Source organism: Spermophilus citellus, assembly GCF_964194105.1.
Source record: "Spermophilus citellus genome assembly, chromosome: 2".
Lineage (NCBI taxonomy): Eukaryota > Metazoa > Chordata > Mammalia > Rodentia > Sciuridae > Spermophilus > Spermophilus citellus.
The window spans coordinates 54,281,160-54,305,646 of NC_138183.1; the positions used below are offsets into that span (position 1 = coordinate 54,281,160).

General features: G+C 31.4%; 1 protein-coding gene across 3 annotated transcripts in view; it reads right to left on the bottom strand.

Moving 5' to 3' along the window:
- The window catches only part of CNTLN (centlein), a 332,078-nt gene that overhangs the window by 41,158 nt on the left and 266,433 nt on the right, over positions 1–24,487 (bottom strand). For all 3 annotated transcript variants that reach the window (XM_081278288.1, XM_081278287.1, XM_081278289.1), the window contains exons 19-23: positions 14,065–14,256; positions 5,884–5,981; positions 4,267–4,393; positions 3,149–3,286; positions 2,620–2,805 (exon numbers count right to left, since the gene is read on the bottom strand). In XM_081278288.1, coding sequence (XP_081134414.1) covers positions 2,620–2,805; positions 3,149–3,286; positions 4,267–4,393; positions 5,884–5,981; positions 14,065–14,256 — 741 coding nt within the window. The remainder of the gene's footprint in view (positions 1–2,619; positions 2,806–3,148; positions 3,287–4,266; positions 4,394–5,883; positions 5,982–14,064; positions 14,257–24,487) is intronic.

Genomic DNA, 24,487 nt, shown 5'->3' on the forward strand with positions numbered 1-24,487 from the left:
TGCAACAGGATTTAGGAAGTTACTGGTGGTATGTTTCTTCAGATGGTGACTCCTAAGCAATTCTTCTGGTCCTAGGGTCATCCACATAAGGAACAGAAAGATGCTGATCAGCCCTTTCTAACACCCAATCAACCCGTCTTTGCCAAAATTTATGGGTTTGGTATTAATTTGTTAGTGGCCCTTGATTAGAAAAATGAATAAAACAGTTAAAGTGGCACTAGTGTCAATTGCACGTGGCCCTAAAACACAGCTAAGAAAAATATATGTCAAATTACCATTAGAAGTTATGAGTTGTAAACAGTGTTACCATAATGCCAAACTGGTAAATATTTTGTTATATAGATTCAATTGTTAAAAAAATTAAGGCTGTGTTTCTAAAACTGTTTATATATATAATAATCACACAGTTAACTTATAAAATGCAGCTTACTGGATCCAACCCTAAGCTGAATACAAAACAGAAAAACAAAGTTCATGAAACTAACAGTCATAATAAAAATGGTACTACATAATGAGTAAAATAGTGGCAACATTCAATGAGAATATGCATCATAACCAAGCATTTGGAAGAAAATGATTTTAAATTAGGAAAAGGTAAAGTACATTTATTAAAATTAATGCTTTGCAATTATTCAGCATCCTCTGAGGGAGGTATTGGCTTGACTTCATACCAATTGAAACCTTCATTAAAAGAGAGAAAATGTTTTATTTCATTTATTTTGTAGATATTTTTTAAAATAAGAAAACTCCCCAAAGTATTCTGACTTTCAAAGAAGCAAAGTAAGGGATTTCCTTAGGCTCAGTGGCACACAATGTTGTAGGTGCCTGTTTTTAGGGGAATGAAGAATATAACATTATAAATAATGCCAGTTATTTGCTAACTAATATGCAATCCATAAGCCCAGAAATGTTATTACTTATAAATGAGATCAACAGTAAAGGACATTTTAAAATATTCTAATACATATTGAGCTGAATATCTTTTCAATTGAATGCTTTAAGGAATGCCCAACTACTGACCACCTAGAAAGAGACTAAGAAAAGAACTAATTTGAGAACACGAACATGAATGTATCTAGAATTATATACTTTATATTTAATATATATTTCTACAGCAAGGTCTTAATGAGTGGTTCAAATGGTGTTGGGTCTTTTAGGAAAGAAGACATTAAGTGGTAATGTCATTTTACTCTATAAGGGGACAGTTAAAAGATTCTATAAATTGAAAACATTTTACATGTATAAATATGTAGATACTACTAGGATATGACTACTTTTAATAATACATGCCATCTGAAGAAAAAAGGGTAGGGAACTCAGTCTCATCAAAGATTGGGGAAAAAAAGAATACTGAGGTTTGGGAGAAAAGAGAAGAAAGGAAATAATAAATTTCTTACTATCAATTGTTTTGTTCTTACTTTTATGGAGCAAAAGTACTATCATTAAAATTTCACATTCCTAATGAAAACTCAATTAGATTAGATAGTGATCATTATTGTGTTCTCATTCTTTGCAAAGCACTGAAGGCTGCTGTAATGATAAAACATTAATAAAATATTGTCCCAGCTATAAAGCAACTCATCATGGTCTATCTAGTGGCAAGATTTGCTTAATGACAATACAAAAAGGAATAAAGACACTGAACAGAATTTAAACAGTTCACAGAAAAATTAAAAGAAGCACAACAATTGCAGACCACTAGCTCTTAGTGTTAATTTTGTAGCTGGAGCTGTTTCTCCTCAGCCTCACCAGAAGATTGAGGGAAGAATACTGTTAACTATATGGGATCAAAGTACAGACCAGAAGACTCAAAGTTCCTTATAAAAACTTCAAACAAACTATCTTTTAAGCTCCATATCTGCTCCTACTCCATCATTTGAAGATTTGGTGGTTTCTTGAGCAGCCAATTCCTAAGCTTTTCTGGAGTTCTTCATTTTTTTAGGTAATTTCTAAATGGTACACCCTCTGCCATCATTTATCTTGCAGGCACTTAAGTAGTCTTCTCTTTTGTCTGCCAAGTCCTCTATTTATTCCATATGTTGAAGTTTGTATACTGGACTTAAGATGGCCCCTAGCTTCAATGAACATGATGTTTCTGTTTGTTGTCCTTGTTTGGGTTATTTTTAAAATGAAACTAGAATGGAAATGACTTAATTTTTTGTATCAAATCTATCTTGATTACTACAATTTTGTTACTAAATTGAAATTAAGAAAAATATGAACAGGAGTGGAATTTTTGGATTTTTTGCTATTGAAGATTGAACCCAGGTGCACTTAATGACTAAGCCACATCCCCAGACCCTTCTTCTTTTTGATTTTGAGACAGGGTTTCAATAAGTTGCTTAGGTTCTCACTAAGTTACTGAGACCGGTCTCAAACTTGCAAACCTCCTGTCTCAGCCTCCTTAGTGCTGCCACCAAGCTTGGCCAGAGTGAAAATTTTTAAATTAAAACTATAAAAATAAATCTTTCACAGACACAATTTTGAACAATGGAACACATAGAGGAGGATGTTTGTGGGTTAGAAAAGCGGGAAGTAACTTTACAATTTTATTTCAATCATCTGAAGTAGTCTGCCTGAAGTAAAGTACAAAGTTACTAAACCACAAATGATTCAAACCTTCACAAATATGGCGAACTCTTCAACCTTCTCATTGGCTAATAGCAATTTCTTCTGTGCACCTTCCAGAACCTGCTCACTTTGTAGTGCTAATCCTTGAAGTTGTTTAGATGCTGCTGTTTCAATTTCTGCCATTGCAGATTCAGTCTCATTTATTTTTGAGAACAGGAAAGTAAGCTTGAGATCCTGCAAAAATCAGTAATCATAAAATAAAAAAACATTTTTTCATGAATAAATTTGGAACAGAACAGTTATACAAGTCAGACACGAAACAATTTTATTACTTCATATATTATTTATTTTTATTTGGGTAAAATTAGTGGTTGTTTTTGTTTATTTTCACTAATAAAGCATTATATTTAATGTTTAGTAAATTCTTGGTATGTCTTATACAGATACGATATTCTTTGCAGTTATATGAAATTTTTCACTATCTCATGATAGTTTGGGGAGATAAAAGTGACAATGTTAAAATTGAAAAAGACATCATTGTATTCCATACCTAGACTAAAATGTCCTAAAAGCATACCTTTTTTTCTAACTCCTCTTTAGTTTTCTGATACATCTGTTCATACTGTGACTTTTCTTTTACAGCAACATTAAGTCTCTGCTTTAGTGAATCAATTGATACCTTCTTATTGGAACATTCTTCAGTTAATGTCTTTACCTACAGTAAAAGTACAAAGATAATTATCCTTGGTAAAGTTATTCTAGTACAATACTATATTTGTTTAATCAGAAACTGAATGAATGAATGAATGAGTCCACTTATATTTATTGTCTCATGAAATTGTATCAAATTCAAGAATTATACTTGCAGAACTCATTAGCAAAACTAACAATTCTTAAACCAATAACAAAAATCAAAATCGTATAAAAATGTAAAAATATATATAATGGAATACTAAATAAAAACATTTATTATATATTTCAAAGAATAACAGGAGAAATAGTTTTTCTTTTTCAATTTAATGCCACTAAAGATAAATGATTACTCATTCAAAGATTGTAAAGAGGTCTATCTGAAATGATTACTGAAGATAAAAATTTAGCAAAATTCAAAGGATAACAGTTAAAACCTGTAAAAATTATCATTTATGTGGGTGATGAAGAAACAGAAATAAAATCCACATGCATTTTTCATGTTCATGTAAAATTTTCTCTCTTAAATCATATGAGCTGCTAGATACTTAGATTTTCAACTTCAACAAGGAAAGTAAAGGAGATGCTCTTTCTGTAGTGAATAACATTCAGTGAAAGCCAAAGCAAAGACTGCTTTATGAATTGTACAAATACCACCTTTTTTGTTTTTGAAACAAACTCTTTCTAGTTTCAGGTCACATATAATTATTTAAAATAAAATATGTGTTGAATTAATTATACAGGGTAAAATGTACACTTTGGAAAGATCTTCTGATAGTTATTGATTATCAATTTCTCAAAAAATTCAGAAATATTTATTCTATCATAATAAATTATAGTTTTAAATAAAATAAAATACTGAATGAAATATAATTATGCATTTCAGAAATATTAAAGATTTTTAAAATTTAACTTGTCTTCTCATGCAATTGTTACAAACAGAAACAGAATATGTGGTTATAGTACATGTGAGATTTTGGAATCTTGAATTTTAAACATTGGTACCTTTTTTTCAAGATTTTCTAACATTTCACTAAAACTCTCATTACTTTCTGAATTAACTTTCTGTCGAAATTTCAAGTCCTCTATTAAATGTCTTTTCATGGTTATATTCCTCTCCATTCGAGACATCCTTGAAAGGGGAAAAAAAGATATTTTATCCAGAGAATAGAAAATACTTTATCTTGCATGTCACTAAGGTTATGCCTGTTAATTTTAAAATGCTATCTGATGTTAATGAAACTATAAATTAGTAAAATAAATTTCAATGAATAAAACACTGCTGTACTATATTTTAAGTAAAATCTACAATGTGGTTGTGACTTGATTATTACAGTATAATACACATACATTAAAACAAAAGAAAGATTATTAAAATTTATAAAAACCTGGAATCATTATATTTAAATGACATTTTTGCATTGCTTAGGAAAATTGAAGCGATACTTAAAGATGATCAAAAGTTGAACAATGTTGGAAAAAAATCCTATAATAAACATATAAGTCTTATAATATGCAAAGAAACTAAAATCAGGCATAATATCTTCTTATTTAATGCCATTTGAGATGGAATTCACCTATGGGTTTAGCTTAAGATAATGAAATGATAAGTATAAAATGGTAGTGTGACAACTCCTACTGTTGTTGCTACTTCTCTCCCTACCACTAATTACATTGTAAGAGTGACAATAACTAACATTTATTATTATTTACTGACTGGATTATTATATGCCAGTCACTATTGTAAGTGCTTTATATATGTTAATTAATTAATTTCTTCTAAGAGCCTTGTGAATTAATTCTATTAAATTGAGGCATAGAGCTAACAGGTGGAAAAGCCAAGATTCAAAGAGTATTTCTCTAGAGCCCTCACTGTTAAATTATAAGCAAGATAACCTCTTAAACTACGAATAAACTTCAATATATTTTCAGTCAAAAATACTAACTAATCTTTTTGTCTAATAATTCTTTACCTGTTAATATAACCTTGGAGTGACCTTCACCTACAATGTGATTGGCATACAAGTATGTATATGAGGTACATCTATCTCAAATTTATCTATGATGAGTGAAATTGTATGTACACATATCATCACCTATAAACTCTACTGTAGCTATAAGTGATATACAAAGAAAATCATTTTAGTTCATTGGGAGCATTTAAAACACTTTTAAAAAATAATGATAACATAAGAGGTATCTCTCTAGTATTTTAAACAGAAACAAAAACTTTCCTTTTTCCACATTAGCTTTATAAACTTAGACATTAAACCTACTATAAATATCCATCTATATTTTTTGTCAAACATTTGCCACATTTTAAATCTTTTTATCCATAGTCTTGAAATCATTAATTTACATTTACTCAAAATTATATATGTTTAATAAGGGAAATCTAACTTTATTCTTACCCTAACTAAAAATAGTAACCAATTTGTCATTAATTATGCTATATGCATCATTCCTTACAATTCTATCTTATATAGGTTTAAACATGAATTAAGAAAGTAAAATTCCATTATTAATGATACGTGGGTATTTTTGGGGGATGCAATGTTTACCCAATCGGACTACCACTAGGTGGCACCAAATACAATGGATAGAAATATGAAAAAAACATACTTTTCATGCATTTCCTTTATGTATTCTTCTTTTGCTAGGAGTTCAGACTTCAGAGACTTCACGTTTGATGACTGCTTAGTAAATTCATTGGTTGCATTCTAATAAAAAACAGATATACCTTTCAATCTTGATCTAATGCAAAATAAACACCAATTTCAATAATAATAAACTTGTAATAATTATGAACAATAATTGAACATTAAAAAATTTTAAGTGCTTTTATATTTTCTAATAGACACAATACTAAAATGTTTATATGGTATGCCAGAGTATAGAGGAAAACAATCATATAACAAATACAGAGTTCATGCTTCAAATATACTTATAGGAAACATGAATTATCCTAGTGAAACATAAATGTATGAGTAGGAACTTTGATGACTTAATAATATCATTTAAAATGAATGCTGGACTTACTAGAAACCTGAAATAGACTAAATATGGTCACAAATAATTTGCTGCTTTTCCCATCTAGTGGTGGGATTTATTTCTTAGGCTATTTGATCTAGTCTGGTCTATTATCAGTTTTGATCAGAAGAATTTGTCAGAAATGACGCAGCAAAGTCTTGTGGCTTTCACCCTCTTGGAATGCTTCTGTGGGATCCCTTTGCAAGGAAGACACTTGAAAGGCCATGTGAAACAGTATAAAGATATCCCAGTTGACAGCCAGCAGACAAAGTGATGAACCTGAGTGAAACTCTTTTGGACCTTTCAGTTAGGTAAATAAGTGTTTGGAATAGTTCTTCTACTAATTTTCTAAACTATAATAAACTGTTGGAACTATTCCTAGGTTTGGATGTTTGATTAATGGCAATTTTTTTTTAATTTTAAAATATGAAATCATTAATCACACAACAAAAGTGAGTTAAATTCATCACACTAACTTTGAATATTACACTACCACAGCACATGTGAATTTAAAATTTGAAATAACTTAATTTTTACATGAAATTTAATCTTAATTTTTCTTAATAACCCAAAGAGCTACCTCAACATGTACCTATTTTAAATGTTACAAATTTTTATGTGTTTACCATAACCTAAATTTTTACTATATTTTGCATGTTTACAGAGATATTTACAATGTCCTGTTTCTAGGACTGCCATAATCAGGTACAACACACTAGTGAATTTACCAAATAATTGAAGCTTTTATTTAAACACTTGATTTTTTATCTTGATTTTTTTCTGAAATGATTATTCATTCAGTTAGAAATATGAACATCCATGATTATGCTAAAATGATGTTATAAATATATATATTTTCACTATATTAATTATATATGATATTAGTATATACATTATCTCTATACTATAATTAGTGATACCCTTAAGAACTAGTATAGTAAAAATACTTCTACTCCAAATGGTCCCCAACTCCTATGTTTTTCTAATTCTCTATTTACCTTAACTTTTCATATTTCTTTTTTTTTCCTGTCAATCTGCTGCTTCTACCTTTTTGCCTGTCAATATTCCTGCCCAAAACAAACATCCTGCTCCTTCATATGCATATTTCTAAGTTGATGCTTTTAAAATATTTTCTGCTGACACATGAAATAAATAAACATGAAATAATGAAGTAAATAAACATCTAAAATAAAAGACAACAGATAGTAAAACAAAAGTCTGATAGTATCTTCAGTGGAATAAATTAAGTGAATTTTAAGATAGCTATTCTACTCATTTCTGTTTTTAGACTTAAGGCTGTATCTTATGTGGCTGAATATGCTATACTTATGAATGAGTTCTAGAAAATAGAGGGATTACTGAATTAGGATAGATAAAATAATGCCAGCTTGATATACGCTTTTGCCAAAATCTTTAAGTCTGACAGCTATTTCATTTGATCCTCAAAAGTCCTTATGAGATAAGCAGAAAGGTAATTCTGCTTTAGAACATTAGAGTAGTTAAGTAATTTCTTTGACCAAGCTCCACAAGAAGTTAGTGGAGAGGTAATATCAGAATCCATCTTATAGGGTTAAATGAAAATTATTTGGTTAGTATTTGTAAGACAATTAGAATAGCCTACTTATAGATTGTGTAACAATAGTTTAAAAACTAATGTCCATTATTTTTAATTTATATGCAAACTGGAAGATAACATTGTACATATCACAAAGAATGGTCTTTAACAATCAGAAAGTAATAAAAAATCATAAATATAAATTTAAGTATTATTTAACCCATATTGTATAAAAACTATAAAGTAAATATAAAGAACTGATTATATATTATTCACTAAAAGGAATTTGTATATTGCTAACATTTTATTACCTATCTATATAAATCTGGGTCTTTGAGAAAGCATATATAATATATGAGCAAAAATAAAGATACAGAAAATGCTTCTGAGCACTCTAATTATATTAAGTGAATCAAGGACATTTGAAAAGTACACATAAGAAATCACAGCCAGGTGCAGTGCAGCATGCTTGCAAGTGAAGCAATTCAGAAGGCTGAGGTAGGAGAAACAAGTTCAAAGCCAACTTAGGGAGATCCTGTCCCCAAATAAAAAACAAAAAGGGCTGGGTATGTAGTTCAGTTGTAGAGCACCTCTGGGTACAATCCATTGCACCACACACCCAAAACTATATCTCTACATATTAATTGACCAAAATAAATCTCTTAAAGGTCCACATGGCATTTTTTTTAAGTCTAATCAACTTTCTCAACTAAGTTTAAATATATATATATATCAGAAAATAAGCTACTTCTTAGATAATCACTGCATTCAAAGTTTGAGATCTGTGTTGGACTATATCGTGTTCCCCTAAAATGCATATGCTGAAGTCCTCACCTAACCCCAGGACCTCAGAATGGGACTATGTGTAGAGATAGGAACTTTAACTATATAAGATATAATATGAGGTTTTAGGGTGGGTCCTGATACAATATTACTGGTGTCTTTATAATAAGAGGAAATTAGGAGATGGAGATGCACAAAGGGAAGATCACATGAAGACAAAGGAAGCCACCTACATGGCAAGGAGAGGCCTCAGAAAAGTTTGACATTGGAGCTCCAGTTTCAGAACTGTGAGAAAATAAATGTTTATTTTTTAAGCTACCTCATCTGTGATATTGTTATGGCAGCACTAATGAACAAATATATTGAAAAAGAAATTTTTAGTAGCAGAGAGTATTATGTACTTAAATTTCTTTTAGGAAATTTCCATTTAAAAATATGAAACCTATCGAGATGATCATATGGTTCTTATCTTTAAGTCTATTGATGTGGTGAATAACATTTATTGATTTCCGTATATTGAACCATCCTTGCATCCCAGGGATGAATCCTACTTGATCATGGTGTACAAATTTTTAGATGTGCCTTTGTATCCGATTCACCAGAATTTTATTGAGGATTTTTGCATCTAGGTTCATCAGAGATATTGGTCTGTAGTTTTCTTTCTTTGAGGTGTCTTTGTCTGGTTTCGGAATCAGGGTGATGTTGGCCTCATAGAATGAATTTGGCAGAGCTCCCTCTTTTTCTATTTCCTGAAATAACTTGAAAAGTATTGGTATTAATTCTACTTTAAAGGTTTTGTAAAACTCTGCTGTATACCCGTCCGGTCCTGGGCTTTTCTTGGTTGGTAGTCTTTTGATTGCTTCTTCTTTCATCCATTGATATTGGTCTGTTTAAATTGTGTGTATCCTCCTGACTCAGTCTGGGCAAATCATATGACCTAAGAAATTTATCAATGTCTTCACTATCTTCTATTTTATTGGAATATAGTTTTTCAAAGTAATTTCTAATTGTCTTCTGTATTTCTGTAGCATCTGTTGTGATATTGCCTTTTTCATCTCGTATGTTAGTAATTTGAGTTCTCTCTCTTCTTCTCTTCGTTAGCATGGCTAAGGGTCTATCAATCTTGTTTATTTTTTCAAAGAACCAACTTTTTGTTTTGTTAATTTTTTCAACAGTTTCTTTTGTTTCAATTTCATTGATTTCTGCTCTGATTTTAATTAATTTATCTCGATAGACGCAGAAAAATTATTTGACAAAGTACAGCATACCTTTATGTTCAAAACATTAGAAAAACTAGGGATAACAGGAACTTACCTCGACATTGTAAAAGCTATCTATGCTAAGCCTCAAGCTAGCATCATTCTGAATGGAGAAAAATTGAAGGCATTCCCTCTAAAATCTGGAACAAGACAGGGATGCCCTCTATCACCACTTCTATTCAATATAGTTCTCGAAACACTGGCCAGAGCAATTAGACAGACGAAAGAAATTAAAGGTATAAAAATAGGAAAAGAAGAACTTAAATTATCACTATTTGCAGATGACATGATTCTATACCTAGAAGACTCAAAAGGGTCTACAAAAAAACTACTAGAACAAATAAATGAATTCAGCAAAGTGGCAGGATATAAAATCAACACACATAAATCAAAGGCATTTCTGTATATCAGCAACAAAACTTCTGAAATGGAAATGAGGAAAAACACTCCATTCACAATATCCTCAAAAAAAATAAAATACTTGGGAATCAACCTAACAAAAGAGGTGAAAGACCTATACAACGAAAACTACAGAACCCTAAAGAGAGAAATAGAAGAAGATCTTAGAAGATGGAAAAATATAAACTGTTCATGGATAGGCAGAACTAACATCATCAAAATGGCGATATTACCAAAAGTTCTCTATAGGTTTAATGCAATGCCAATCAAAATCCCAATGGCATTTCTTGTAGAAATAGATAAAGCAATCATGAAATTCATATGGAAAAACAAAAGACCCAGAATAGCAAAAGCAATTCTAAGCAGGAAGCATGAATCAGGCGGTACAGAGATACCAGATTTCAAACTATATTACAGAGCAATAGTGACAAAAACAGCATGGTACTGGTACCAAAACAGGCGAGTGGACCAATGGTATAGAATAGAGGACACAGAGACTAATCCACAAAGTTACAACTATCTTATATTTGATAAAGGGGCTAAAAGCATGCAATGGATGAAGGATAGCATCTTCAACAAATGGTGTTGGGAAAACTGGAAATCCATATGCAACAAAATGAAACTGAATCCCTTTCTCTTGCCATGCACAATAGTTAACTCAAAATGGATCAAGGAGCTTGATATCAAATCAGAGACTCTGTGTCTGATAAAAGAAAAAGTTGGCTCTGATCTACATATTGTGGGGTCGGGCTCCAAATTCCTTAATAGGACACCCATAGCACAAGAGTTAATAACAAGAATCAACAAATGGGACTTACTTAAACTAAAAAGTTTTTTCTCAGCAAGAGAAACAATAAGAGAGGTAAATAGGGAGCCTACATCCTGGGAACAAATTTTTACTCCTCACACTAGAGATAGAGCCCTAATATCCAGAGTATACAAAGAACTCAAAAAATTAGACAATAAGATAACAAATAACCCAATCAACAAATGGGCCAAGGACATGAACAAACACTTCACAGAGGAGGACTTACAATCAATCAACAAATACATGAAAAAATGCTCACCATCTCTAGCAGTCAAGGAAATGCAAATCAAAACCACCCTAAGATACCACCTCACCCCAGTAAGATTGGCAGCCATGATGAAGTCAAACAACAACAAGTGCTGGCGAGGATGTGGGGAAAAGGGTACTCTTGTATACTGCTGGTGGGACTGCAAACAGGTACGGCCAATTTGGAAAGCAGTATGGAGATTCCTGGGAAAGCTGGGAATGGAACCACCATTTGACCCAGCTATTGCCCTTCTCGGACTATTTCCTGAAGACCTTAAAAGAGCACACTACAGGGATACTGCCACATCGATGTTCATAGCAGCACAATTCACAATTGCTAGACTGTGGAATCAACCCAAATGCCCTTCAATAGATGAATGGATAAAAAAATGTGGCATTTATACACCATGAAGTATTACGCAGCACTAAAAAATGACAAAACCACGGAATTTGCAGGGAAATGGATGGCACTGGAGCAGATTATGCTTAGTGAAGCTAGCCAATCCCTAAAAAACAAATACCAAATGTCTTCTTTGATATAATGAGAGCAACTAAGAACAGAACAGGGAGGAAGAGCAGGAAGAAAAGATTAACATTAAACAGAGACATGAGGTGGGAGGGAAAGGGAGAAAAAAAGGGAAATTGCATGGAAATGGAGGGAGACCCTCATTGTTATACAAAATTACATATAAGAGGTTATGATGGGAATGGGATAACAAACATGGAGGGAAATGAATTACAGTAGATGGGGTAGAGAGAGAAGATGGGAGGGGAGGGTTGGGGGGATAGTAGAGGATAGGAAAGGTAGCAGAATACAACAGTCACTAATATGGCAGTATGTAAAAATGTGATGTGTAACCGATGTGATTCTGCAATCTGTATTTGGGGTAAAAATGGGAGTTCATAACCCACTTGATTCTAATGTATGAAATATGATATGTCAAGAGCTTTGTAATGTTGTGAACAACCAATAAAAAAATAAAATAAAATAAAATAAATGATCTTTTTTATGTGCTAAAAAAATAAAAATATGAAACCAAATAAAAGTAAATATTTATCTTTTTTGTTTCTATATGCCCTGACCAGTATTCCAAGACTACAGGCTAGATACAGACAATTAAACAAAACTGTTTTAGGTATTCTCATGTTTCACTTTTCTGACTGATACTTTCCTTCAAAACAAGATAAATATTTATATGTGGGTAAAAACTTACACTATGGAAAATTATATTGTAAATAATTTACACACGAATATTCAAGTAGGTCTATTTTCACTCAAAATTATGTTAGACCATTTGTTTCTTTTATTTTTTAATTGATTTCAGACAATCTACAGCAAGTACAATCAAATAAATCAACTTAAAGGTATTAGCAATTTTTAAAAAAACTGTAGAAGTCATATAGTACAGGATCTAATATTCCATTTTATCTAAGTGAAAATGACATATCAGGATCATGAACACTTCAAAAGAATCACAGAATTATGAATTAGAGTCTACGTAATATATAAGACCAAAGACTATCTCAATGATTTTATCTTCTAGTATATTAAACATAAACACTAAAATGTTTGATTTATATATTTTATTGCACCTTTTCAAAGACAAAAGCATCTTTTAAAAGATACATGCCCCCAAACTTTCACAATTATTTTTTCTAATATTTCTAATTTTATATAAGGTATTTAAACATAAAATGTTGTTGAGGCAAGTTCTACATGTAAACATTGTCCAAGGATGGCATTTAAGAAGTTTCCGAATTAATGCCAGTTTTGTAAATGATTATTTCTAAGAAAGCAAAATATTTTCAAGCAAAGATGCACTCGTTTATTTTAAATTTTATCTTATTCTTAATCCTATACTAAAATATCATTTTTGGTTGAAAACAACTGAGTCTGTTCCACAATTCAATAAGTCAATATAATCTTAATAGTAATTCTATTTTTAAATGTACACTGTACATTTACAGTAAGATATTTCCTTCTAGTGACTCTCATTGTAACTATGGTCCTATATAACACTGCCTTTAGCTTCCAGCTACCAATTCCCACTGAAGAACAGAATTAAATATGTGAAAAGGAAATGAACTTGTTTTAAGCAGCATGAAAATTAATCTCCAATTAAAACTCATCAATCTTGTTTCTTACAAGGTAATTCTATTTAAAGTAAGGTCAGCCCCATTTTTAAACTGTTGACAAGTTTTTCCTCGACTTAAATATAATTCTTTATAAACCAAAGGACCACAGCTTTTTATTCTCACACATTTAACTTGTTGAAATATACTAAACCAGTCCATCTTTGATTTCTGCTTCTTCTCCCCCTCTCTACATCTCTTCTCCTTCTCCATATCCAATCAAAAAGGGCCAAACTAAAATAGTAACATGTATAGAGGAGAGCAATTAGGTATATGTTGATACTATGTTTGAGACAATTCTGTTTAGTCAGAGGGAGACATTGGGGGCAGAGAGGAGTTGAATATTGGAGAAGAAGTTTCCATTAGCTCCTAAGTTACGATTTCAGGGTGTCTGGTCATTTTTTTTTTTTCAGAGAACAGTATTATGAGTTAACAGATAAGAATCTATCAAACTAAACCTGGGGAATGATAAAATAAAATGTAGTATTAATAATTTTTGGATGCCATAATTTACTTTTATTAGAATAAATTATAGTTGATATAAGCTTATCTTTAAGGATGTTTTCATATTTAATAAACTTTAAAATCACCTTTAGTTTACACTGCAATTGCTTCATTTCCAGATCCATGCTCCTTGAAGGACTCAGTGATGTAATGTGTATCCGAGGAGTTGTTTTCCGGGAAACTTCTTCTGCCAAACTTGTGATTTCAGATGAGGACTCCAATTTCTTTAGTAAATCTTCTTTTTCCTTCTGAAGCTCAGCCAAATCCAAATTTAGCTTCTTTAAAATAAAAAAGAAAAAGAAATATAAAGGTAAATGATCATTAATTCAATGATTTTCAGCAGAAAATCCTACAATAGGATAATATTGAAGAAAACAATTATAAAAGGTTATAAAAATTGCAAAAATTCTAACTTCAATTAGCTTTTGCTTAAGTTTGTGGGCTAGTCGAGTGAAAACAATATGAATTAGCTGTACTCAATAACTTCTGGTTGGCTGGTCTTTACTCAAGAAGTACTATTTTTTTGCCTTCACAAATACATGAGTGAGCCAGAGATTCACAGGGTCGATGTACTTAACTTGGTAAAAGCCAAGCTAGAGCAGGAAAGGATAACAGATATTAGTTGTTTATTCTACTTAATAGATCTTACTACTCTCTATAGTAGCCAAAATATTTCTCATGTAGGAACATAAATGTTAAGTCCAATTAACAGATGAGTCTTGTTAGGGATTTATTTCAAATAGCATGCAAACAAACTTGCTCAATATTATGTACTTGGTTGATAGCTGACAAGTCCTTTTTGTAATGTGGACACAGAATTGCACTGAACTTCTAATATTTGAATTTTGATAACAAATATTTTGCTAAATGATATACTAATAATATTTTTGAGAAGAAGTGTAAAACAAAAAACTATCTTACTGTTAGCCCTGCTCTTTTACCAATATATAGTCTTCAGAATGTCACCAAACTAGCAGCATAACAACTCCAAGATCCTTAAGAGGATAACTGCATGACTGATTTATTATTCCAAAGAAACTTATAATATGGTAGTTGAACATAAGGAACAATTAGACAAAATGATCCTGAAATCTCTCGTGACAAAAAAAAATTTTCTTTGTTATGAATTCCAATTAGAAACAGCAAAAGATGTAGCTAAAATATATGGTACTATAAACATGGGGCATAAGTAATTTACGTATTAACACTGTTTTTAAGCATAATATCTAGAACCCAAATAAATATGTATTTGTATACACATTGTGTATAGTTAAGAATGAATATTTCAGATCATGGATTCAGAACTAGGGCTTGATATATTTGAAATATGAGTATGTCTTGGTGAAAAGACTATTTATTTGGATATATTTTAGTTTATGATCTGTAAGTACAGTTCTATAGATTTTCAGTAAATATTTGTTCATGAATTGTCCCAAAGGTACCTCAATAATTAATATCTGAATGTGAAATCACAATTTCCTTAAATCTGAAAATTTTCTGGGTTACCATTCAAGCTTGAATCTACTTTTCCCTATTTATTAATTTCCTATGTCCAAGCAGTTGTCATGTTCTATAAATTATACAGTCTCTTAAATTTGTATTCTATCTGTATTCTCTTTCTGTATTCACTCAATGGAGATTCTCATTATCCCACTGAGGTTACTGCCAGGACCTTCCCTCTCCCCAACTCTATCTCACTTTTTATACAACTTCCTACTACAACTTTCACCTGTTATTCCTTTTTTCAAAGGTCTTTAGGAGTTTTTCATCCCAATGGAATAAAACTCAGATATCTGTAGATAATAAAGTTTTCTAAGATTAACTTAGACTTGTGTTTGTCATGTTATCACCTGAAGCCAAACTTGCCTGCCATTTCTGCATCAATGACTACACATAGTGTTTCCTACAACTGAAGGATTTCTCATCTTTGAGGGGCAACTTAGTTTTCCTTCCACACAAAGTCTTCTTTGTTCTTTTCTTCTTCTTTCTCTTTGCTCCCATAAAACTACGCATGTTCCTTGTCTATGAACATTAGTAAACATTAAATCCTTCAAGGAGGATGCTTTTGACCACCTATGTATACACCACAATATGTAAAAATAATGCCTTAGGTATAAAAAGAACCCAAAGAAAGGTTTCCTTTTTGTAGCTCAGATATGCTGTAAGGACACATCAATTACAGCTCTTATTTACAATCTATTTATAACCATATAAATTAAAATACAGTTCATTAATAATGTAGTATTAGTTAAGTTTTTACTTTGGCAGCATATACCAGAATATTTCTGAATTCTGATGTTAACACTTTGCATTTAAATTAGACTTTTCAAGATTTCCGTTTGGAAAGATGTAACTCATGGCAGCAATTGCAGGTAGAATCTCAAACAACACAAGAAACTAAAATCTGGTGAGTTTCTTATCTCCTTATGAACAGGCTTTTCTTATTTGCCATACTCCTATTTTCTGTCTATTACTTCCATGATGGCAGATATTAACACTATAGTATGTCTTTATTGAGGAAAGACCAACCCCAAAAAAGTATTTCTCTGAAAGACATACGTATGTAAATTTCACCATCATCTTAACAATACAAAAATCATTAAATAAACACTAAAACTATCGAGAAGATAGAATTACTTATACTTTATTAAAATATAATATTTTGATTAAAGGATATTTAAAATCTTTACAATCTTTAAAACATTTCTAACATTATATATGCATAGAAGCATCTGTTGAAATGGGAACTATACAAACCATTTATTCCATCAGTTTGAAATTTTTTGTTTATCCCTTAGAATTTTGGACAAATAATGTGGGCTCTATTATTAATTTCCTTCAGTTTAAGAATTCTGTTTCTTATTTGAGAAATGCTATAGAGAGAAGTAGTATAAAATCTTTCTTTTCCTTACTCTTGTTTTGGGCTGTGATACTACTTTTGTGGGTGATCTTGTTAGAAAGAGATTGTGCTGTAAAATCTACTAATAAATTAAGATTACCCTTAAATTATTCTTTTTATCAATAGAATGATTCATATTTCTTTTATATTACTTTTCCATCACCAAAGTTTTTAAATTTTTATGTTACATTGTATTTAAAAGAGATAACAAAGCACAGATGGAAGAGTCATAATTTCCAGATTTTCTTTCTCTGGAACTGTTACTTATCAACCAAGTGGACTTAAGCAAGTATGTATCTTTGTTTCCTTCTTTAAAACAAATATGATGTTGCTTACTTAAGAATGGTAATTTTGAAGACAGAATTTTTAAAACATCTGTGATAGCACTTGGTAGATTTTAAATCTGAAGCATTATTGGTAGCATTATTTTATGGGAAATGCTACCCTACAGAGTCTGAGACATATCTTAAAGGTGAGGACATAGATAAATGAAAAAATTGTTTAATATATGTATATAATTATCCTATAATTTCTCTCTTGACAGAAATTTTAGTTCACCTTAAGGCAGAGTTACTTGTTTTACTAGGATCAATTTAGGATCTCTGCTAGGCTACATGCTTATTGATGCCAGATGTGCTCCTCTGACTCTGTATGCTCAGTGCTGCAGTCTAAAAGACTTTTTAAATTTAAAAGTTTACTTCAGTAAGTACTGAAATTTGTATTGATTTATGTATAGTCGATTATTTCTAACCAATTATAAAATAGAACTTAATACTACAAAAATTTAAAGTAGATAATACTAATTATTTACATCTTAGAACTTTAGGATGGGACTGGAGATCATTATGTTAAGTGAAATAAACCAAGCACAGAAAGACAAGCACTTCATGATCTTACTAATGTATGGAATCTAAAAGAGTTGATCTCATAGAAGTTGAGAGTAGAATGGTGGTTACCACAGGCCAGTGAGAAGAATGGGGAAAAGTTTATCAGTTAATACTAAGTTATAGTTATGTAGAAGTAAGAAATTTTTGTTGTTGTATATTGCACAGTAAGGTGACTATTTATTTATTTTTCTTTGCCCATATTTTATTTGTACATCACAGATGTATATTATGATGGGATTTGTTACCTGTTCAGACATACACATAATATGACATTATAAAATTTGCCCACTTTTAGATGATAATATACTATATATATCAAAAAACTAGAAGAAAAATTTTGGAATGTTTTCACCATAAAGAAATGATAAATGTTGGCAGAGACAGACGTGTTTAAGCTGATTTAAACATTACATAATGTGTATATGTATTGAAACATCTCATGGTACCTCATAAACAAGTAAAAATTCATGAATTTATGTAACAGTTAAAATTTTAATTTAAATTAAAAATAAATAGCAATGAACTATAAATCTCTGAAATGTACATAACTCTCTAAACAAGTTTAAGAAGAAACAAGAATACACATACTGAATATATTACTATTCTTCAGTAGTGAATCCTCTGGTAGACACAATTTTCAGATGACCCCCAATGACCTACTTCTTGCTATAATATCTTCCCCTTGTATGTAGGTGGAACCTGAGAATAAAACAGGCTATTACCACAATGATAACTTATACTAAAAGGAGACTCTGTGGTGGCAATTAGGATTCTAATCAAGTCACTTTAAGATTACCCTGCCTGGTTATAACCTTATGTGGTATGCTCTCTTGAAGATGATCAGGGGCCTTCCCTGAGAGAGATATCCTCCTGGTAGCCTGGAAGAAGTAAGCTGACATGTTATGAAAGGACTAGGAAGGAACCACAATGCAAAAATCTAAGGGAGGTCTCAAGGAGGTGAGAATGGTTCTTGGTTGGCAGCCAGGAAGAAAAGAAGGGCCTCAGTTCTATATCCATAAGAAAGTGATTTTATTTTTCAAGAAACATGTGAGTTTAGAAGGGAAGCCTAGCTATAGAAAGGAAGGCAGCCATTACAGCCTGTGATACTCTGAGCAGAAGACCTGCTAAGGCGTGCCAGACTCCTGACACGGGAAAACCAGCGGTAATGAAAGTATATGTTGTTTCTAATTTGCTTAGTTTATGATAAATTGTTATGCAGCATAAAAAAACTAGTGTAAGTCATAATTTTTAAAAAATCAGTCCCCTGTTGAGCCTGTCCTTTGTTCCCTTATTCCCACCCTGTCCCACCCTCAAGCAAGTATCTCAAACCCTTTGGTGTATGTTTTATATAAGCCTCACTGTGGATTAATTTTGTTGCCTCATCCATAATTTTGTATTAATTTTATTTCTGAAATTTTTTGAATATTCCATTTTCTATGCTTAGAAATATAAACTGACTCCACCAGATCTTCATCTGTAGTTCATTTGCCAAGCAAAAGGCTCCTGTTCAGAATCTTTCCTTTGCTGCTCTCAGCAATAGGATTCCCAGGGTGAAGATGTTTCCCTTGGCCTACTCTTCCTTATTCTCTTATGTAGGACTGCATTCACAAATTGCTTTAATTTTGGGCTCCAACTTGACATTTTCTGTAGGATTTGAATGGGAAGTATTTAGATTCAGAATCTGACTCAATATCATTCATTCTTTTTTCTATATCAGGTGGAAAGCACTACAATAATTCTGTATTGTCAATGGTAAATGAAAAAGTTATAACCCTTGCCTTGACCAGAGTCTATAAACCAGAAATATTTAACAACAAACTACAGTGTTATCAAGAAACAGAACAGAAAGCTAAGGGAACTGCTACTCTCCTCAGTTCCTGCCTGGTTATACCTCTAGAGCCAGTTTCTTTTCAAGTAATTTCCCTAATATGCTGTGTCACATGTGTCCTAGAAACTAGAGGTAGCATCAATTGCTCTAGCCTATACCTTAACCACTTTGCTCTTCAGTTTTTATGTGAGAGAACGTACCTGCTAGAATGTGGATGAGTAAACTGAGAATAGACCTGAGGAGAAGGAGCATATCTTCATCACCAGAGATCTTTAGTAAACAGGTTAATGTTTAGAATGAATTAATAATAATAATAATAATAATAATAATAATAATAATAATAATAGTAGTAAATGGGACAAAAAAAGATTTTATATGTCCAATGTAAGAAGTAAAGGGTTTATTTAGAAAGAAATCTGAAATAAAATTTCCCTAAGGACTTCCAAAACAATATATTGTTTTTATATTTTCAGATCTTGATATCTCCAAAGAATAAAATATTCAACACCTGCGTATTTAATGGTCACAATACTAGCTATAGCATATAAAGAAAAGGATTTTGAGTATTCAAATACTGTAGAAGCAGTGCCCCAAGGCAAAGGAATACTTTTAATTCTCAAATATTCACTTCCAATAAGAGACTAATTGTGACCTACATTTTTTTCTGGACAATAGTCACCCTATATTTTTTTCTGGACAACAGTCACTCTATTGTATTCAAAGATACACTTTGTATTTTCCATATATTTTTTATAGTAAAAGCTTAAAGTAATGAAACATTTTAAAATTAGGAAAATATTTTTAGTTGGGATAGTAGAATCTAAAAAATAGACACAGAAATTCTATAGAATCCATCTAAACATGACATTGAAGGACATGGTTAGAGCATCAGGGTTTTGGGGAAGCCCTTGGAAGAAATGGTTGGTGGAAAAAGAACTCTACCAGGTGATACTGGAGCAAAGGTTAGATGCTGAATGTTGGAAAAGGTCAATCAGCAACAGAGTAAAGAGTGAAGTGTAGTTCCCATCTATAACTACAGAGTAATCTCCATTTTCTTTTTCTCTTTTGAAAGCCATAGGAATTGGCAATCAAAGTAGCGAAAAGCAACTGCTGAATGGGAGTAATCTGTTTTGAATTACTTTACCAAAATCTCTGAATCTTAAATTCTGCTTAGGGCTGACATAGGACATTATTATAAGTTCACTGATTATTTTACAACTTGATTATTCCGGTTCATGCTTAAGTAGAGTCAGCAATTTAAAAATCTTATTTTTAAAAATAATTATAATGTAAATTTTGTTATCAGAATTAAAGCAGAGAATTGAGATAAAATTCTAGTTTATAATATCTATGTGAATTTTAGAGGCACAAACCCTATAAACCCCCTAGAAAGAGAAATCTTAATGATACTTCGTCCTGTGAATAGTCAACATTCTTTCATTTGGAATATTACAATTTTATAGAGAATAAAATATAAAGAAACAAAATTCTGTATGTTGTTGTCTATGCATAAGACTAAAAGCTTAGTCACTTAATTAAATAATACTACTGAGAGTAATCAAGACACTTATACAGTTGATTTTCCAGTCACCAACACACGGAATTTCCATGTAAGTATTCAGGAAGGTAAATAGTTAAGAGTTATAACTCAAGTTTAGTTAATAAAAGTTTTAAATTTAAAGCATGAATTTTGCTTTGTTATGATATTTTTTTTTAAAGAGAGAGTGAGAGAGGAGAGAGAGAAAGAGAGAATTTTTAATATTTATTTTTTAGTTCTCGGTGGACACAACATCTTTGTTGGTATGTGGTGCTGAGGATCGAACCCGGGCCGCATGCATGCCAGGCGAGCGCGCTACCACTTGAGCCACATCCCCAGCCCTGTTATGATATTTGATAACACCAAGAGAAAAAAATTAAAAACTGAAAGTCAATAACAAAGGATCTAGACAGAGATATAATTATCTATGTAACAAAGTATCTTATGAAAAATCCACTCAGTTATTACATCACTCACTTACAAACTGTTTTCTGACAAATGCAGTTATAAAAAGCCTACAGTATGTTTCACAAAACGTCAAGCAAATGAAGGTAATATAGAGGACTTTTTACCACTAGCTTTTGCTAGTAGTTAGATTTCAGTAGCCTTTAGAGACCATTAAGTACCCTTTGGCTAATTGGCCAATGGTAGATTAATCCCCTTTTTATTCTAGCAGCAGTATTTTAACACCCTTATACTCTGTCAGTGTAGTGTCTGAATGACAAAATAATATTGTGCATGAATAATAAGCAGAAAAGTTAAATTAACATTTCATGTTTCACATGCCATACCTACGTGTCAGAGAACTTTCTTTTTAAGTCACTGACATTCAACTTTTTAAAATAATATCATGTTGACATCTTATTAAGGTGAATTTTCCTAATTACTGCTAATTGCCTATCAAGAAAAAAACTCTTTTCATGAAGTGCAGTTGTCTAGCACAGATGAACCAAGCTCCAGTGTGCACATTAAAGACAAAGCATGACACTTAAGGAGCTACTTTGTTATAAGGTCATACTAAATATGGTTTGCAATTAACAAAGCAGTTTTTTATGGTACTGAAAACGCCAATCTGTCTTGATGTGTTCAAATTAGATTCTATCAGAGAAATATGGATATCTGCATATGGATAAGAGATATGTTACTCTCAATAACATTTACAAGGAGTAAATTTATTCAATGCCCTTGCATTTTATGATGTAAGTTCTTATTAATGTCCAATTAAGTTATTCTTTTATAAATATGTTAAAAATGATTTCTCAAATTGAAAACAAACACTATTATCTCAAATGTCAAATTGTTCAAAACAGTTTACTAATACTTTTAATTCTCAAAACAGACCAAAATGCTGAAAACATTTAACATATGACCTTTAATTTGCATTAATACTTTTGACATTATTGAGATTTTAAACAAATTTTCATCTATGTGATGAAAATTTCAAAATAATCTAAATAACTAAACCAATGCATTTTAGCTCAATCAAAGTTAAACCATATTACTTCAACTTCTGTTCCTACAACAATGTGAAAAATAACAGATGTATTATATGTGAAATTTATAATATGTAAAAATTAACTTACATGGTTGATTTTCAAGTATTTGTGGACAAAAGTAAACATTTGTCTATTTATAGCAAAAAGAGGTTTGTAATTTCAAATTCTCAGTTCAAGTTACCAGAAGAAAAGCCCTCTTTACACACCAGATACTAAATACAGATATAAACACTTGAGATAAAATGCATATACAGAAAAAAATCATCATTATCTCTGTGAAAATAAGTTATCAATGTCCATATGGTAATATTATAAGCTCAGTCACAGCTCTCCTAAACACTTGACCCACACATGACTTGCTTACTACTGACCATGAGGATGCAATGTATTTCAATTCTAATTCTTTCACCTTGCAGGGATAAAAAATAATGATAGTGCTGTTTGATGTTCCAAAGGAAAAAACTAAATAACTAAAACTCATTTTGTCACTTTCCTTTTACTTTTTACTGCTTAAACTCAGCTAATTCAACATAGAAATATCTATTCCTCATATATGATCGACACACATCTTTTTTCTTTTAAATTTTTTTTAAGTTGTAGATGGACAGAATACCTTCATTTATTTACATACTTATTTTTATGTGGTGCTGAGGATCAAACTCAGTGCCTCACATGTGCTAGGCATGTGCTCTGCCACATCTTGCACTTTAGGAGTCTTATGAAAGAAGTTAGTTCCCACAACATCTTTAATTCTATTTTTCCTCCACCCCTTTTGTCAAGACTTTTTTCAGGCATTGAAATTGTGTGGAGGCAAGAGGAAAATAATCCTCCCCAAACTATGCAAGCCAAGGAAAAAATTAATAAACATGCCAAATCAACAAAAATGATAGCTGGTGTTTTATGGTGATTTTGACATCTGTTTCTAAATAAAGAATCATAAATTTTTTTATTTTTTTTATTTTTATTGTTGGTTTTTCAAAACATTACATAGTTCTTGACATATCATATTTCACACTTTAATTCAGAATCATAAATTTTCAAGTGAAGTTACAGCGACTGAATTATCAGGAACAAATATAATCTGCAGAAGTCTCATGAAGACTTCCTCATCCTCATAAGTAAACTCAAATCTCCTAAAAAACAAGCTTCAGTACTCTGGATTACTTTTTTGTCCTATTGGAGTACTATTACAGTAGTATCAACTCTTACTGTATTTTTATAGATCAGAAAAGCCTTTGTGGCTGAGTAATATTCTATTATATACATACACCACATTTTCTTTATCCATTCATCTGTTGAAGGGCCCCTAGGTGGGTTCCATAGTTTAGCTATTGTGAATTGAGCTTCTATGAACATTGAGATGGCTGCATCACTGTAGTATGCTGTTTAAGTTCTTTGGTTATACTGAGGAGTGGGATAACTGGATCAAATGGTGGTTCCATTCCAAGTTTTCTTGCCAGAGTGATCAGCTTGCTTGTCCTGACCCTGCCTTTTTTGTGTGTGTGTTGCTGGGGATCGAACCCAGGGCCTTGTACATGCAAGGTAAGCACTCTACCAAATGAGCTATATCCCGGCTCCATTCCAAGTTTTCTGAGGATCTCCATACTGTTTTCCAGAGTGGTTACACCAATGTGCAGTCCCACAGCAATGTAAAAATAAACCCTTTTCCCCACATCCTTGCCAACATTTATTGTTCCTTGTATTTTTTAAAATTTTTTATTCTAATTAATATATATATAACAGAAGAATGCATTACAATTCATATTACACATATAGAGCACAATTTTTCATATCTCTGATTGTATACAAAGTAAATTCACACCATTTGTATCTTCATACATGTACTTAGGGTAATGATGTCC